The 19,922-nt window shown below is 36.7% G+C and overlaps 1 protein-coding gene across 1 annotated transcript in view; it reads right to left on the bottom strand.

Moving 5' to 3' along the window:
- Positions 1 to 5,455: 5,455 nt before the first annotated feature.
- Positions 5,456 to 19,922, bottom strand: part of BRIP1 (BRCA1 interacting DNA helicase 1) — a gene marked incomplete at both ends in the record, with an annotated part of 47,663 nt that continues 33,196 nt past the window's right edge. The window contains 4 exons of the mRNA XM_079544957.1: positions 5,456 to 6,321; positions 7,089 to 7,388; positions 8,046 to 8,128; positions 10,378 to 10,490. Coding sequence (XP_079401083.1) covers positions 5,456 to 6,321; positions 7,089 to 7,388; positions 8,046 to 8,128; positions 10,378 to 10,490 — 1,362 coding nt within the window. The remainder of the gene's footprint in view (positions 6,322 to 7,088; positions 7,389 to 8,045; positions 8,129 to 10,377; positions 10,491 to 19,922) is intronic.

The raw sequence follows: 19,922 nt of genomic DNA, 5'->3' as shown, positions 1-19,922 counted from the left end.
CTGGCTTCTGTCACCTGAATGTTGCTAAAGGATCACACACTGCAGTCTGATATCTGTCTTCATTTCCTACCAAACACACTGCAGCTATAGAGACCTACTTTATATATCCACTGTGGCTGGGTATGCACCTCTAATTCATAAGTTTTATTTGTTATAAGGAATGTGAACAATTCTCTTTTTGCTATTCTTATGCTTTCTTTTTGATCAGAATATTACGTAAGGACATGAGGGATTTGGGAATGGAGAAGAGCCTGGTGCCCATCATCAGTGTTTGATTAAACATAAAGAGTTCCACAGATCTCAGCAGAGTTCTGCTGCTGGCTGGCTGGAGCTGTGAGCAAGCTGGTCTAGAGGAAGAACCAGTGTAAACTCAAACTACCACACTGGCAATAAAACATAATATTGTAAAAAGAATTATTTCTTAGCAGAAGCATCATGAGGCAAGATGATAAAGAGGTGAAGATCAGAAAAATGAAGTCAGGGTTACACAGCAACAGGTAACTGAAAAATCAATACCCAGATCTGACACAAAGAAAGCAATGATTGCAGCAACCGCACTGAGCCAATGGGTAACGAAAGAAAACAAGTAGAGGGTACATTTTATAACTTGGTATCGTGTCACTCAAAAGGAGGAAATTTCCTAATAAGGAAAATATACAGAAAAAGATTTAGTATAGCTTTGAACGTTTTATGGAACAATTTAATGAAAGACAGGTTGCAGTCTTTTTTGAACACTCAGGCGTTTCTCTTGGCTTATAAACATCTTCCAGTAAAAATATCTGCAAAACGTCTAAGTATATTGGAGACTAAATGGGGCAAAAGACTTGTACTGGTCCTCTCTATAGAAGGAAATTTCATACGTAGATTAAGAGATAAAAGCATGTTACCAAAATCAGGAGTAGCTGGAGGAAATGAAAAGTATTTCTTTTAAAGCTGCAGGGTTTGACAAATGCTAAGTGGCATTTACCAATAATCAGTAAAATTTACCTTTGCTTTTCACTGGCATCTGATAAATCTTCAAAGTTTCTTTAAGATGACTGAGACTTGCAACATCTGTGATGACCAACATCATGTTATCATCATCTGAAGTGACATCTAGTTCACATGTACAGTTATTACTGGATTCCTTACTTCTTACATGTGTACTTCTGAAGAGTTTCAAGATTACTTTCATCTCAATATCACCATAACAAGTTTTTCTCAAAATGCCTACAATTTAGAAAGTAGGGTATAAGACTTACATATACACATGGTTTTGAATGCAGCACTGTTCAAACATACTGCAAACTTTCCACATTCACAAGATGGTAACTTAGGCCCTGATCCAATACTGCCTTAAGTCAGTGAAAAGACTTCTATTAACGTAAATGGACCTTGGAAGAAGGCCTTATTTAATTTTATTTTTTTAATCCATCCAAAATTTGCTTTTCAGCAGATAGTTTTCCTTTTGCTATAACTCCCAAATTGACTGAGGAGTTTGAATTCATTTTGGATAAAGTCACATATTTAAAATTTTCTTCAAGCTACGTCAGATTATTATGTTTTAAAATTCTCATCAACTGACATTTGAAATTCAATTTAAACAGCATTAAACTTCTCAGCGACAATGGACACCATGGTAACTGTTAGCATTAAAGTACCTCAGCAACTCTAAGTGATTTTATTTAACACATAGGATTGCATCAAGAGCTTTTCTTCTTGCTACTATCTCTTCTTTGATGCCAGTTCTGTAACTGTTTCATTACTTAAAGAGCTTCTGGGGCCATTGAGAAGGGATGCTGTGGGACTATCCCACATCATAGTGGTTGCTGTAAGCATAACTCTGGGTAAGAAACAGGTCTCTGCTCATGTCTCCATCTCAATCTTCTTATCATTTCTAGCACCATCCGAAAACCCAGCATTCTGGCTTTCTTTCAAGCTCCAGAGATGTACTTCAATGCATACAAAGTCTTCTTACCTTTCAGTTTGTAAAACTGGGACCAGTTAAACCCACAACTATCAACTATCACAAAAAGATTCCTACATTCTCCTGGAAGACAATGATTTCATATATCAAATGTGTTAAGCACCTATTTCTAATTGTTTGTGCATGTAACTGATGACAACACACCATAATTAGATCATTACCACATATGGCCTAATAGACTGAAAATACAGGGCGTTCTTAAGAAGTAGAAGAGTTATTACTAACATCAGCTTTTAGACTTTCCCAGAGTGAAGAACATCACAAAAATAGTAGAGGCAACTTTAGAACACATCTAGTTAACATTTCTTAAAATGTACCAGCGGAAGGCATAAAATCAAGCTGAACTAATACGATGTAGGTTACATACTGAAGAACAGCAATGCAATCCTACGGTTCCAGTTTGTCTTCATTACGACTTGTATTAGCTCCCTAGAGTTACTGTGACAAGACACTACCAACTGGTAGCAAATTAACACTTAATCCTGAGAAGCAACACACCCCAGTGAATGGGCAACTGTGTTACAAATAATCTCTTTCAGCCTTCCATAATACCAGGACAAGTTGCCTTCAGTTAACTCTTCAATGCCACTCAGATTACCATTGTATTTCAAGATAAATCAGTATATCTGGAACAATCAAGACTTATCAAGCAAGACAAATCTGTCTGGAAAACTACAGTAAGAGTAATTTATTTTCATTGAAATACCACTTAGAATTTCCTGTAGAGAAATTTACCAATTATTCTAAAATACCCCCTCAGTATCCAACATTGTGAAAGTAAAAGGGTGAAGAATCCTACAGTTCCCAACCTGAAAGAAATGATCAGTTTCATAGGTCTTACCTTCTGCTTTTGGTAGTATTTCTGCTCCGCAGATAATACAATAAAGTCCTCTCTTGCAAGGCTGTTGTTGGTTTTCCTTCTAATAAGCCAATATACGAGTTAATGTGAATAGTCCTTTGCATATACTAGCTGTGCATCTATGTACATTCAAGGACTTTAAATATAAACACATTAATAAATGTATCAAATCTACTTGAGATATGAAACGCTCAAATTTATTCAACTCCACGTTTATCATTTATATTAACTCATAATGTAGTAAATGCTAAAATCATTTAACCTAACCTAAATAGAAATGGCTTTGTATAAAATATTTTACAGCCAATAATGCTGCAGACTGTCAGAGATTTAGACTAGAATTCTGCAGAGGAATCTTGAAAAATGGCCGACAACTCCGTTTCAGTATGGTTATGTTCTTATACTGCAAGTCATAGAATCACTAAGGTTGGAAAAGACCTCTAACATCAGTAAGTCCAACCATCAATCCTGCCCTAAAAATTACTTTTGAGAAATTGGAATTGTGGCTTATATTGAGGCAAGAATCCCATCTACAATGGGTTACGAGATGAGTCTCTATGCTGGCAATAGCTGTGGCTTCCATCTATGCTAACAGGACTTGGTAACACTTGGCCTTTTTGTTTCACATGGAAAAGAAGGGTTTCTATTGATTGTAAAGACCTAGAGCAAACCATACAGACTACACACACACTGTTGCTGTGTGTTTATCCATGGATCATTTAAAAGATCATATAATAGACTGTATTTCCCCTGCAGCTTAACATTCAACAGTAATCACTTCAACAGTGATATTTATCTACAGGGTACCTTTTTTTCACAGGTGTTGCCTCTTTCCCTAACAGTAGATTTTCCTCTTCTGTACTGTCTCTGAACTTTCAATCCTTTAATAAAGTCAAGATATTATGATTAGACATAAAAGATCACGTCAAACTAATACATATATGAAGAATTTTGCTTTTCAGTAATTTTGCTTTTCTACATTTGGGAAATCAAGCAACTCTAGGAAAGCTGGTTCATTGATTTTGCTTCCCTTCCACTTGCAGACTGGCAGTATTTAATATAATATTTTAAATTGCCATAAATTTTTTAACAAAAGAAAACAAATATTCTTACCCACTGAGATACTGAATGTTAGAACTAGTTAGAAGGATCAACAAAGATAGAATTTACACGGCTTTTACACCAAAAGAAACTCCCCCTTTCCTCTTCTTCCTCCTCTCCACCATTTCCTATGGGACAGTTCTTTCCAGAAGCCAGTCCCACAGAGAACTGCAACCTTCAATCAATTACTTAAATTTTAATCTGAAGTAGCTACGCTTATCTTTAAACAAGTTTTATGTTTAAATGGCTCCCAACATTAGAGCTTGCTTCTACCCTATCAAGTGGGAGCATGCACATAGTTACCATCATTACCTGATGACTATGGGAATTCCATAAACCTAAACGTGATCCTTACATGGCACCAGTAAAAGAAAATGCTTAACCAAATGGTAAACACTGCATCGTAATACTGGTTACAGAAACTGAACAATATTCTTTCCATCCTCGGACCTAATTTTATAAAGTTGTATTTATTACATAAAGAGAATTTAAATCACTTTTGACATGAACACATTCACAGTTATGTAGAGGTGGACATCAGAATGCTATTTAGATAAAATTCTGTAGAAAATGACCAGCAAAATTTTACTCAGCTCTCACTCAGAACATACAAATGGCCATAAAGCAGTTGTAAAAACCTTGCATCTGCATATTAATACACGATAGAAACAAACAGTCTTTTCTTGAAAATCATGCCTGACATTTTATTACAGCAAAATCTTGGTTGGTGTTTTGATTGCAGTAAATCAAAGAAGTTTTTAAGTGATTAAAAAAAAAAAAAAAAAAAAAAAAAGCAGACAGACAGATTTAAAGTTAGTTATGTACAAATTTACATTGTTATATATGGCATGAAGGGCAAATGAGTCCTCATTTTGATGAGTACATACGAAATCTGACCCCCAAAGGTTATTACCTCCCAAAAGGAAATTTTAAAGAAACCTCAACTTCCATATAAAACAAAAAAAGATTAATTCAGAAGTCTATCATCATCAAATATCCAAGTGTGCAAACGCTACTATTGCACAGCCTCTGTTTTAACACACTCATTTTAGCAGAAGAAATGTGAGGGAAGAGAATTCTGAAGAACATACACCTATTTCAGTATCCATTCTCAAGCTACAGTATTACTTGATCTGCAAAGCTGCCGTTATAAATTTTTAATTAAAAAAACCCTAACAAATGCAGAAAACCCTAATTTTATATGGATTTTTTGCTTTCTGATGTAAACTCAACTGCTTGTGTTTAATAGCAGACTAATAAAAACCTGTAAGACTCAGACCTCCTCGCCGTACAAGCAAGAGAATTTTCACACATGATACCTGTCCTCTGGTCATAAAATTAGGGTGAAGAATCTTATATCTGCAGATAACTGAAGGGTGCATAATTTGCACAGTGAAAAACAAAACCAACATGATATATTGAACCTGATAACAGCATGTGAAATAGAATGTGAACTGGAAAGCAATCGTTGCTCTCCAGTGAGGCTATGTTGTAAAGACTGCTCATCACATTTCCTATGGAAGCTATCACTATGTGCTAGTATTGTCCAGTAAAAAAAGTGACACACCTTTATTTCTTGATCTGGAAAGACTGATTTTCCGTTTTTTGGTGTCCGCCTCTTGAGATTCTACCTGTTCTGCTTCTTTTCCATTAGTCATCTTTTCAATATTAACTGCACTATTCTTACTGATATCATTCAGCATTGTTCCAAGTAAATCTGTGTTTCTGACATCATCATTAGTAATTGCTTTTGGCTCACTTCGTGTTTTTGAGGTATTGATTACAAAAAGATCATCAGCTACTGTGGGTTTTCCACATTCAATCTGATTCTCATCTGGATCTAGTGGTCTCATTTCCTGTTCCTCAGATTCTGCATCATCATAGAGCTCTGGAGTGAAGTAAAGGCTCTCATCCTCATCCTCAGCTTCTGCAGACATGTCTAACACTGAAAGTTCAGGCTTCCCTCCTACTGAAGGAAGCTCACTACTGGGCTCAATGTGAAGCTTTTGCTCATCAAGATGCTCCTCAGCAACTGGGGCCTCTGCATTTTTGACTGAAAAATCAGTTGTTTCCAAATGTGACTCTGGTATACTTTGTTTATGTTCTAAAGAGAATGATGACTGGCACTGATTTACACCACCAATAAGTTCACTAGCACTGTTCACATTCTTCCTTTGTTTGCTGCTTGCTGTGGACACGCAGTTCGTGGCTACAGGCAAAGGTGTTGAAGTCAGTGGTTTAAAGCAGCAGTGCTCTTTCATAAAATCAGAATTAGTCCGATCACTCTTTTTTTCTCTCTCTGTTTTAGTTGCAGGCCTTCTGGGTTTGGAGTCCATATGTTTTCTTCTTTGTGTTGCATTGTGAGAATGACTCTCCACATCAACTTTCTGGCCACCTGTGAAAAATCACAACACATTAATTAATTGTATATGCCTTCCCCCTGCTGATTTACAGCATGTTTAGCACATCAAAATTACCACTGTTTTATTAGGTTTGCAGATATTTTATAATGCTCATTAAGATCCAATACAAACAAAAGCCCAGATGTTACAACTATCTTTGCACATGAATTGTCTTAATGAAATCAATAGATTAACTGGCCCATGTAAAGTGAGAGCATATGTACGACTGGATTTCAAAACCTGTATTTTTTACTCTTTATTCTCTTACATGATTTACATCTATCTCACTAGAAGTGAAATGACAAGCTTTTCTAAAATTGAGGAATGGATAGTTGCTTGTAAAGCTTTTATAGGAATTGATTGTACACAGGGAGTCTCACTGTATCTAAACAGCAGATACAGCTTGAATCAAAGCAATAATTAAACCTTGAAATAACGTTCAAAATCACGTTTCAAGCATATTTTAAATTATCTTCATATTTTTCCAATGCCAAAATCAATTTAAGTGAAAGTAATTTTGATTGCACTGCAAACCTTTCAAACATTATCAGTTGTTTTAAGAGTAACTGCAGTATGCTGAGCACAGCTCATATACATATGTGAATAATTATTTTCCATCATAGCATTTCAATACTTAAAAAAAATATATTTGTTTCTTCCAAGAGAGATACGAGTGAACACTTGAAATTGTTAATGAAGCCCTTTCCCCCCCCCCCAAAGGAAATGAACATACTTTGCTGCATTATTGCTGTGATATTACTTGGCTGATTTGATGGTTCGGGATTAATTGAGTCGATGGTTGTAGTTAAATGAGTTCCTGGGACCAAACTTTGCTCCTCAGTTTTAACAGGAACATCTGGTGACAGGTGAATAGTTGCCTCCTGTTGAGAAGCTGATGACAGCTCTTTTGAATTTAAAGGTACATGGGAAAATTCATTGCTACCCTGCGACGAAAAATCAATGCCTTTCTGGTTTCTTTCAGCAAATGCATGTAAGGATTCAAGTGCACTACCAAAATTTTCATGATGCTGGACTTGTTGACGAATCCATTTAGATAATCCTAACGGGGGAGGAAAAAAAGAAGAGTTACAGCAAAACTACTTTATGTATACCCAGTTTTATTATTATATATGCACTGCTTTTATGCCTGGGTATTCATTTTTCTTGTTATTGAGAATTATTAAAAAGACACTCAGAGTATAGATATTTATGACTGTACTAAAAAGTTATGACAAAAACTAGAATTTAAGTAAATCAGAGCTTTATTTCAGATTAAGCAAGATATTCAGAAATAACCACAACTGTCAATTGCAAAAAAATAAAATGCAATATGCTTTCATACAGCAATCATTTTTACAGCTCTCAAATAGCAGAACAGATACAAATGTATCTAAGGAAGCAGAAGGAATATAATTTGAATGCATTTGTTGTGCAAAAGACATGTCAGAAAATGGTTTGACTCGTACCATGGCAGCTGAGCTCCACCTGCTGACTAGACAGCAACATTATCTGCTGACTCCTTTACAGATCTTTTCCAAACCGATCAGGAACAAAGACACACAGTGCATTGCCTCCTAAGCAATTTCTTTTCAACTGCAGATTTTTAGTTTCATGGCTATGCTTTGTTACCTCCTACAATCATATTTCTGTAATCTTCATTTATTAATAGGAACTTTCCCAAAAATATTTATTTATTTTATTATTTTAAACAGCTTACCAGTTATGTACTTGTTAGGGTTATTCCGGAAGCGGTCATCAACTAAGATAAGGGCACCCCAATCACTCCTATGCCTTATACACCTACAGCAATGAAAAAAAGAATGTCTGTATAACTGGAGGCCATATAGTAAAAAACTGTGGGGATCAGACAGGAGAAATAGTAAAGAGGCAGCCTGCTGGGATATGCAAAAATATACAGAGCATCTTCCTACTCCCTTGCAGCAAATAATGTTCATTCTGGATGCATGAATGGTACTATCAGAGTGTATCACAGAAGCTTAATTTTCCTTCATTTCCGTTACTATGTGGAAACAAATTAAAACCAAACAAATATTCAGCATCTAATCAAACCATGTATTTGTTTTCTACTCTTAACCGGACAAATTAAATACTGAAAGGAGAAAACATAAGAAAATAGGAGAAAAAATTAACTCCAAAGCAATGGCAAGCATGTGGGGTTTTTTAAAATGACCTAGGCATTTTCCTAAAGCAATGTATAGAGGTGCAGATCAAAGCTGTGGGTGATACTGTTTAGTTTGTAGCTGAGGTTTTATAGACCTACAAAAATGTTCCAGTATTCACTTCTCACGCATTGACATTTTTAACATTATTTGGATTTCTATACTGCCTCCCAATAATAACATGAGTGAAATATGGAAAACAATCTGTCAGTGATAGTTCAGGATTATTACCCCCATTGCTTAAGAAGTGGACAGTTTTTGAAGATGTTTGCAAACGTACATGAAAACACAAGTGTATCAGTCAGGGCTTAAAGTGACGACACGGAAGAAACGATAATTGTTCACATTTGAGATGTCCCCATGATGAGAAGAGCTTTATTCAGAAACAGGCTTCTTCCCACTTCTCATTTTTTCACTGCATGGGTAAGGGTTGACTCATAGTTTAGATGGATGACACACGCTGGAGAGACATCCTGCACTTTTAGGAGAAGCAGCACTGCAAGGAATTCATTGCATGGTGTCACCTGGCCATACACACCATCTGTTCAATTCCCAAAGGCTGCTGTTTCATGTCAAAGACTCGTGTTACTTCACATACTGTAAGAGCACTGAATTAAGAGAAAAGTGCCAGACTGAGGACTAGCACGCTTCTGCTCACTTCCATCCCTGCAGGCATCTACAGCAACCACTGTTTGTGTACCTACAGCAACTACTTCCTGTGTCTGCCACAAGAAGCTATACTTTATAATAACTTAGTAGGCTGTTCTGTTTTTATAAGAACTGTCATCATTTGCCATCATTCTTCACCAAACCTCAGCCAGTAAGGGCTTAGTCCAACAATAATGCACACCATTTACATGTTTGTTTCAGAATGGAAGCCTATTTCCTCCTGTTAAATTTCGACTAGCACAAGTTTATTCACATGACAAATGACACAACAAGCAATTTCACTAAAGCTAGAATCAAGTTAAAATTTATTGCACAGTGACAAAGCTTCAAATCAATTTCTTACTGCTAGCATTCCACCACTTCTATTAGCTTTTTTCTTAGCTAATTATAACTAAGAGGAACTTAAGAATGGACGATCCAAAGCAACAAGAATTTACAATGAGATTTTATTTACTTAGACTATATTGTCTCAAGTTTGTTCCTAAACCTCCATTCATATCACTGTATGTTGTCTGTGCCTCTATCATGCAGATGTATAATATACATACATGTACAGCATCTACATTAAATGCAGCTGATAGATAGCTATACAGTAGCTATCTGCATACAGTAAACTCTGTTGGGGAAGGATGAACTAATTCTGTTCTGTTAATTAAATTTGAGTGAATTATTTCATTTGAGAAAGTAAGCTATACCACTTCTAAATCTGGAAAGAGATCAGCAAGCATGATAATTGAATTGACCTTTAGCAAAGGCCTGCAAAAAACAGAACAAAACAAATATTTATCCCTTTCAAAAATACTGTAGGATAAACATTAAAAAAAAAAAAAAGTTCTAAGCTCACCAAGAGTATAATTAGTACATTAGAAAAGACTAAGATTTTTTCATTTGATTTGTAAGCTCAGTAATTATTCCTCCTCTGCAGATGCTTTCCTTTCTGTATCTGGAGTAACAACAAGTGAACCTGCAGCCTAACTTTGCAGAATGAAAAATGAAAATTCTGAACTCTTAACAGTGCTCAAATGCACAACAACTGGCAGACAGCTGCCAGTACAGAGCAGCTGAATACCTGATTTATGCAGTATCAGTTTTCTGGTCTGATTTACCCCGTGTTAATAACGAGGAATCAGTCATTGAAGATGTCATACACAAAAAGTTCTACAAATATGCATGTTCTTAATCACACTAGGTTTATCTCACCTTCCCAGGGCCTGATTCAGAGCCCTGTAAGCCTGGATTTCATACCACTGGCTCCCTGATAAAAGGCCTCTTGTAGTTTTATGCTGATCATTATACTTCCTCTTTAATTCAACCTAAAAAAGAAATCACAAAATATTGTTTGTGATTATGCTTTTGAAAAGAAAATATTCTAAAATGGAAAAAGAATCAGAGCCTGATTTAATCAGTGGATATTATAAGGTAAAAAAGAGAGTTTCTTAGATAAAATAGATCAGAAACAACATTAATAGAAAGTCTTCCAAGTTTTGTCTACAGTTATCATTTATCCACAATTGTGATGCAGCAAAGGCTTCAATGTTTCAAGCTGCCAAAGTCAAAATATGCAACTGATTCATACCTGCAATTTAAATGGACCAAGTACAATAAACTGGAAACATATCATCAGATCTGCTATGCAGCAATCGGAATTTGAAAACATTCAGTACAAATTTCTCAACACAGAAGACTGCACCTGCATTACATAAACACTTCAGGAGCGTTTTAACAACAATGACTTAATACACAGAACATTTCTAACCATAAAACATTTGAAAGGTCTCATATCTTTGGCCAAGAGAGTCCCTTAACTACAAGGCTCAAGTTTGCAATCAGCAGGTTATGAAGTTGGGAATTCCTCCGGTGTGCCAAAAGGAAATGCTGGAAGCTCCAGAAGACAGCAGCTCTATAACCTATTTTGCTGCAGAACCCCCTGAACGTTGGTTGCCAGTAGCTGTACTTCAATTATTAACCAGAGTGCGTGCCAGGACACTGCCTTATTACCCAGCATCAGTACCCAGCAGGCAGCAAGCTGCTCTAGCCACAAAAGAATGAATTCCACCATGCTCATCAGGACAACCATTAATACCCCTTTTACTCACAGATCATACCAGGCAGACATAGAGGGTTCTAATATTTACTCAATCTTTGAAGGCATGTTTGAAGTGCAGAAAAATACACTGTAACAGCACAATTTGAAGCAAAAACAGAGGAGCCACGTAATACAAGCTGCAACAGTACCCTCAGAGCGAGCTCCTGCTGCCCACTGCCTTTTGCTGTATGATGCAGTATTAAGCTACCCAGTATTTCAGGCTGGGAAATAGAAGAAGAGGCCTCTCCCACTGCTCCTAAGGCAGCTCTGACAACAACTGCAAAATAAATTCCTCGATTCCCTTTTATGATCATCTGGGCAACTGCGCGTGAACTGCCTGACCTGAACAGGAGCAAGAATTGGTTGAACTAACATTATGCACAGTTACAATAACATATAGCAAAAGAATTTCTCCTGACCGTGGGGGAGCTGATGGTTGCATTTGTTGAGGTTTTTATTTTTAAACAAACAAAACTACACCAACAAGGGTCCTTCCTTTGCTCTTTTGTGCAGTATTAACCTTTCTAAACTGACAAGTGAAAGGACACGCTTCAGGAGAGAAAACAGCAGACTTCTAACCTCTTCTGACAGGTAACTTTCAAGTTGGATTTGGATAAGAAATTTTATTTTATGTACTTATGCCCTTTAAATTGCCTGTCAAATTTACAAATTCAATCTTTACAGCCAGAAAATAAATTCAGTTTGATTTCACAGATTTAATATTTGTTCCAGTCACCCTGAATTTATTGACTGGCATATGAGGTCTCCTTTGTAATTTTCAAAACAGAAGATGATTTCTTCCGAGCAGCTTAGGAGCATTAATACCATTCTTTAAGAAGGAACCAAAGCATAACTGAGCATTTCCACATATGTAGGTGCTACTTGGAGGAACAACAGGGTACTCCTCAACATTTGAAGTGAGGTTGGAGAATTTCACTCAAGTTTTTAAAAGCCTAACCAATGGCAAATGGTAACAGGAGAAGGCAGAACAGCCAGATCATCTCCATCACAACGTATTATCCCGTAAATAAAATACACTGATACTACAAGCCAATACATGTCAGCATTATGGAAATGTATACAACTTGTAATGCCCATCAACAATGGCATTTTGTTTTTCAAATTATAAAAAAATAAGTCACTATTTGCGTTGGTCTTTTCTATCTTATTGAATAAAGGGTTAACAGAAAATAAACACTGGTTTTTCTCACTTTGACGATCATGTCTCAGCACGAGATGACAACTTACGTTGCTGAGAGTTCAGTTTTCATTATAAGTCTACGAAAGGTAAAAGGCCAGGGCATGTCATTTTAATGCAATCAGAATCTATTTCATTGTATAACTCTTACATTACCAAACATCAAATCAACGCCCGATTCAAAATGACATGTTGCATATGTGAAAAAGCCAGTCTCTCCTGCTAGCAAATATCCTAAATGCGCAGTAAACCACAGGCTAGAAGGGATTAGTTAAAATGTCAGAAGACAGCCTTTTACTTTTACCTGTTCATCCTTAAAAATATACTCTTAGCTATCAGGCATGCTTTACAGACAAATAGCTTCAGCAGGCAGCAGCAGAAGGCCCGTGGCAAGCTCTGCCATCTTGTAGCTGTCAGACAGATTAGGCTTTGATCTATCTGGGAGGTCACGGTCACATTCACATTTACTGAAGTCTAACAGCATTATACCTGCTAACCGCTCGTTCTTTTAATGCTTAATTAGTTCGACATCTTTCACTACAGAATATCAACTGAGAAATAGCAACAAAAAGTAAATGCCATGAACAAACTTTCTTATTTAAGACTTGGAAAAATCTTTGGAGGCCGTTTCTACTACCACTCCAAAGAATTTTTGAATGTTTTTTTTTTTAATCCAACTTAGTAAAACGAGTTTGCTTTTTTCCCCAACAACTGCATTAAATATTCTACAATTCTCATTATACCGCATTTTAAAGTGTTGACAACTCAGGAAAAGAGGATAAACAACAAGTACACACCTGAAGAAACCCAGGTTAATTCAAACGATATGTAAATAAGCAACAAAGTGGGTTTATACTGTAGTTAATATGGACTGTATTTGTCAGCCTATGACACGAATCTCAGAAGAGTAGAGATTGTTTCTGACCCCCAAAATAACATGCACATGTACATGCAGAAGCCTGCAGCCTTTCAGCAGTATGCCTGCCTGACCCAGATGTATTCAAAATTAACATAACGTGGCTGTATCTAACAGCAGGATATAAAAATAGTTATCTATTATGAGCTGCTTGCTTAAACAGGAAAAAAAAAAAAAAAATCAGTGGAAAAAACACAAAACCAGAAGAGGCATTTTTTCTTTCCTTAGAATTGAGTTCTTTCATTTCTGCAAACAGAATTCTGCTCCTTACCAACGTCTGCCCTTAGATCAGCACCCAGCAGTGCTGTACTAGGCTAAGGAGTCAACTGCCGGAAGGACAAAGGCAAATAACCTGAGAACTGTATGAATACAAACACACACACGTAGGCAGGGATACAAAGACACACTTGGAAACTCATGCCCAAACCTCCTCAGCATTCTCCTGCATGGAAATGAAAAACAGAAAAGGGGTATGAATATTTTCTGGCATTTCAGTAGCTTCTTTATCACAGGACAAACGGCAATGGAAATGAAGACTACTGTCTGTGTCATGCAGTGAACTTCACAACATGCATTTAAGTTTAACATCTAATTCCCCGCCTCCTGAAAACCAACAAAAATTCAGGTGATCACCTCATTCCCCACTTTCACCCCTTGTCCCCTAAAAAGACATAAAAATGGTTTTTAAGCAAATCTACCCTCTTAAAAACCTCATGCGTCTCTCCCCCACCTGAAATAGCAATAATCAGAATTCTCCAAGAATATGCTTGCCATCTACTTTCCTCCTGACGAATGCCAAGGAATCATAAAAATCGTGCAAGTGCAGGAAAGTAAAAGACACGAAAACTTTTTTTTTCTTTTACATGTGAGAACTCTTAAATGGAAGAAGCATTAAATGGCACAGCTTTTAACTTTTCCTTCCTTGCTTCGAAAGTAGTAACAGCATCTGAGAGATTTAAGACTAAATAATGCACGTACACAGACACAGGCAAGGCACAAGACTCACCTATCTAAACACAGCACCTCAACTTATTAGCCCATTATTTTAGATGAAAAGTATTACAGTAGGATATTATCTTCAAATGCTCCAGGCATTCCAAGTACAAACAGATTTAACATAACAGTACGAAATAAGCAAATGCTCATCATCTACAGTTTATTAGAGTCTGTGTATTACAATTACTTATTAAGGCCATTCCAACCAATTCATGTATCTAAATATTACAATCAGATACATAAATAACACTATTCTGCTTTCACACACAATGCATTTAAGAAAAGAAAATCAAAACTTTGAGCAAAGTAACACTGTATACTACGAAAAGGTTGATAGGGGCTGGAGAGGCTCAGTGCTGCAGCTCCATCCTGCACAGGTCTCTTTACCAGGTGAATCACCTCTTCCCTTGCAGGGGCTTCCAATTCAAACCAACAGTTCTGAGCAGCAAAGCCACCCCATGGCATATCAGACTACTAACTGGCCAACCCTACCTTCAGGGAAGAAAAGCAGCAGTACCACTTTATGCAAAGCCGTATTTCCTCCCTTATGTGCTCACAAGTCATTTTATGACTAAACGCTTCCCAAGTATTCTCGCTCTTAATCCCAGTGTTAAAGAGATGGGAAGCTTATGTAATGCTGCAACCTCTGAACACTTTGAGTATTGTCAACTACACCACGTGGCATCTCCGATCCTGGAGTTTCACAGTTTGACAAACCTTGTAGCACATTCACCCCAGGCCCATCTACTCATCTCAGTCTTGTAGGCTTGGAGGGACTGTGAACAAGTGACTTGATTAAAATCTAATGCAACCAAAACTGTGCTCTGAAGAGAAAATTCAATCCATTTCCACTGAAGCAGAAGTGAAAAAAATCAAGCAGCTTCCCCTGAGGTACAAGGTTGCTGTGTACGCTCGGTGCCGCTGCGGCAGAGGTGAAGTGGTAAGTGTCAGTCATCCTTACAAATCCCCAAGGTGATAGCTTCACTTTTAAAGCTTTCAACATACTTTGACAGTGAAGTAAAAACTTAAAGGTCAACGCTACTTGCTAAGGATAAGATAAACACAAGAAAATCACTTCAGAATTTTTTATGGATCATAAAAGTAAACTATTAAAGGTAAAGGAAAAGTTTTGATTTGCGGTATTATTTATCCAAAGGCTTAACTTCCAGATATATTCAGAGATGATTTCTGTAATCTATGGCAACACATTGACATTAGCCTTGCACCAGTAGAAGAAAAATGCCATCCAGCAGCCTTACAAGCAAAGCTGAACTGAAACGTTACCTTGCGTAGCCACAGGAATGCTCTATTCCACAGGATTTTGCAGCTACTCCCACAAATGGAGCCTCCACTTAAGAAAAGTGCAGATGGCTTTGACTTTCTACAACCATTCTTGTTTCAGGAAAGGTGGGAAATGAAAGGCTTCTGTGACATTCTCCTGCTGATATAAGCAGCTGTTACACCATCACCTATTTACTGCATTGCCTGTGAAATGTTACAGCAAAGCAGAATGAGACCTCACCTCTACCAAAACTTTGTTTGAAAAGAGACATAAAAATAATCTCAAGGAAAAAGCTCATTTTAATATACACTTCCACATACATACTTGGTAATGGAAGTAGCTCTATATCCTGACCTTTTCCTTCGGGGATAAGAAGAAAAGTGATGGAGGTGTACAATATCCAGAGCCAGCCACCTTGTGAATGTGCGACCCAGCATGCTGCCTTAGTCCTTCATGAACATCAGAGCAGATTGAAATATCTACAGTGTGGTGCCGCAAGATACTACCAGAGTTGGCTGATTTTTTAAATAAATATTATTATTATTATTTTTACAAAATTTAGAAGTAGGTTGCCCCAGTAAATGTATAAATTTAACACTCAAAGGCTTACCAAATAATATTGCACATTCCAATGCTCCATTTCTTCCTTACACACTTCTTGTTTTAAGAAGCTACTTTACAATTAAAGCATAAAATAAAATTGAATATGAAGTGTGGCATGGAAGAAAGAAATGTAAGTGTGCACACACAAGAATGAACATACATTGCACTTTCACCCTACTCTATATGTTCCTCTTAAAAGACATTCAATAAATAAGAGGACATTCAACAAATAAAATACTGCAACGCATGGCTTTCCTATGAAAGTTCCATTCATTTATCTCTGCTCCTTACTTTATTTTTTTTTTCCCTTCAGTAATAGAGTGAAGGAGGAAGTAAATACAGATCAGGTTTAGAAAACCATTAGAAGAGATGATCACACACAAAATAAGACCACTTTCTACAATCATTTAAATCACACCGATGCCAGGTCATCTGCAAATGATATCTCACACATTTTAGGCTTCTATGACATCAAATTAGACAGGAAAGATGACGCAAAGTTTCTCAGAAACATCTGAAATGATACAAAGATGTCAATTTTTTCGATCCCTCCAGAAGAAACTTCAGCCTTTCAGCTGCTTGAGGTTGCACGTAACCAAGAAAATTGTAACTGAAATTGTGTTACTTCACATTCTACAAAATACAATCACTGGAAACAGTGAAGAAAAAATGTGCTATCGTAGTTCATAATCACAGTATGGCAGTGGTGGGAAATACTTCTCATTAACAGTAAACTCAGCTACAGTTCTTGAGTAGTGTCATTGCACAGGAAGTCCAGCCTTATCTAGTTTCTTTCTTTTGCACATCTATTGCTGCTAAAGGGTTTGACTCTGTTTTCCTCTCTATTTTGCTAAGTTCTCTTTGCTGTTATATGATTATTTACACTCTACTGTACTACGATCAAAAGCATCTGGAAAGGTGGAAGTGAAGAAATGCTCTCTGGGAAAGTTAGCTTAATGCTTGCACTTCAGAGCCGCCCATTATCAACATTTCATAGCGAGTTCCTTTATTTTCAGGTCCCCAGGGTAAAAGTAGTAAATTATGACTTGAACTACACAAGTCACACTTGGCTCCAAAATCAGATTTTCCTACCTCTAGTTTCAGGTCCCAGAGGTGGGCAGAGGAAATCCTGGTCACAGCCAAAGAAGTCATTTTTGGCTCTGAAATACATTTTCCTGCTTCACAAGAGCCAAACCCTACCATTGAGAGCACCGTAGCTTTAAGCAATACTTCAACATTTCTTTTATATATTTTGCTTTAGCAACCTGATTCCTCAGCAATATGAAACCATTTTCAATCATAGAGAATTACAGGTTTGGTCTCCCTTTCTTAACACAGTATTGTTATTATGAAGTACACTTATGAAACCTAATCATTGCTTTCTTCCTAACACTGACAAAGAGTTTTAGACTCCTCTCTTTGTGGCAGCGATTGAATGTAAGTTACCATGGGCTTAAAATTCTTAAGTGAAGCAACTGGAAAAGAAACAAAAATACATTCCTTAAAGGTTCTACACAAAATAATGCACATACAAAAGCATACAGTTACTGAAAGAGACCAAACGCTCTCCTTTTAACACCTGAAGTTGTAGCACTTATTTACAACACACATATGGAGAACATAATATCACATATTTTACAACATATTTGGTGATGAGTTTCTTGTCCAAGAACGATGCCTGGATCCAAAATGCTAAACAGTGGGCCTAAACAGTATGTTAGCATCAGATAACATGTATGTAGGACTACGCATCTTTTTCTGCCACATTATTTATGTTCTCTAATATTACGGTTCACTGGAATTAGCATCAAGTTACAAACCATAAAATTTATTTAGAAAGCAGGTTGGTCACAGACAAGTAATATTAGTGGAGATGAGCCAATATCAAGCTGCCAACATAAAATACCGGTCTCCAAAGGCACAATTCAATAAACCCTTATGACTGTGCATAGTCCTAGTAGTATTACAGGGATTACTCACACAAGGAAGAGCTATGTGCAGGAGTAAGGGGTTATAGAGCTGAGTCTTAAGAGGACTTTTACTAGACTTCTACTAGCCCAAAAAGCAGACAAGCAAGTGTGGTTTTACGAAGAGAAAGCACTTTTTTGTTATTTACCCCAATTCCAGAAGTATCCCATGATTTTCCCTGGGGAATTATTAGCCACTTGCATTTTCTATTTATAAAGGGATATAATTACTAATAATCTTATCAGTTTCTTCAGTACATCTACCAAGCATCAGTTGCTTTGTAAAACAAGAGATGCAACTCTTGTTTCCATAGGTGTTAGACCTACTTAGCTCTAACTTGATTTGCATCGCTGTGTTTAGAATTATCTCCTCAGAATTTAAACACCATACTAATCTTCAAAGCTGGAAGTTTTAAGGTTTTCAGTATTTAGCCTATCTTCTGATGCAGCTAGCCATGTATACCACAAAAGCAATCGTCTTAACTATCCTATGAACTCTGAACCATTTCAGTTAGCAACTCACACTTCCTAAAATCCTACAAAAAGAAAAGAAACAAAGCAGTGTCTTCTAATATTATAAAATCTGGATTCTTCTAATCCCAGGAGAAAAAAGGATTTCAAGTGAAGAAATTGTACATTCAATGAAGATCGAACACCCTAAAAGAAAGTCACTCGCTTGTACCTGCAAGAGAGAATTCCTCTATTCTTACTATGACAAACACAACTACTATGTCTTGAAAACAACACTGAATAGGAAAACGTATTTTAATGAAATACTGCAATTATCTTTCATGATAACTCTTATAAATTATTTCCACTGTTTAAAGCAAGTATTTGAACATCAACTTTCACTTTAAAACCCCATTCCCATCTCAGTTTCAAAGGATTAAGATCTAATTTTAATAAGTATGGATAACAAAGCTACACCACAAACAGAATGGTGCAAATATCATTTAGCCCCAGCAATCAGATATTACATTAGTTTTACATAAAATTTACTTTTTTTTTTTTTTTAAATGATGTAGCACATACTTTTTTATGCCATTTTTATTACATTTCTTCCACTCCTTTGTGGGAAACAGCACTATAGCTTTAGTATGCTTTCTGTGTAGCCTCCCTTATCCAGCTGACTACATGAGCTTAAGTGGTAAAAGAAGCACGCAGTAATCCAGACCTTGGACCAAACAGAGCATTATTCAACATGCAGGGAAGTACTGCTAGTTGGAGATCATTTTGAATCCCAGCTGTTGAGCAGAAGACACACTGACAGTAAGAACAATTTCCCCTAGCACCATTCTAGCAGCACTACCACACACCAGCCAGCTTCTCAGATCTGATGCTAAGAGACCAGTGCATGCCCTTCTCTCATTTAGAATTGATCAGTGCAGTGCTTTGTGCATTACTGTATCTAAATATACGCACACAAACCTTTAGCTGTGCGCAATTTGGCAGCTACTGTTTCTATCCTTACTTAACAATTTAGAGGTTTTCTTCAGTCTGATTTAAAAAAAAATAAAATAGATAAACCTAACATTCATATTTTGGAACTGTTATCAGTAATGAGGTGCACTGCCCAAATTTCTACTATACTACATATTTGGTCATATCCAAAAGAAAATCAAAAGCAGTATTTTTAACCTTAAAGAAGATAATCCATTGTGAGCATAATTCACCATAGACACATACTTTTCAATTCA

Source organism: Tetrao urogallus (genome assembly GCF_951394365.1).
Source record: "Tetrao urogallus genome assembly, chromosome: 20".
Lineage (NCBI taxonomy): Eukaryota > Metazoa > Chordata > Aves > Galliformes > Phasianidae > Tetrao > Tetrao urogallus.
The sequence above is the reverse complement of the archived record's forward strand: the minus strand, read 5'-3'. Positions and strand labels throughout refer to the sequence as shown.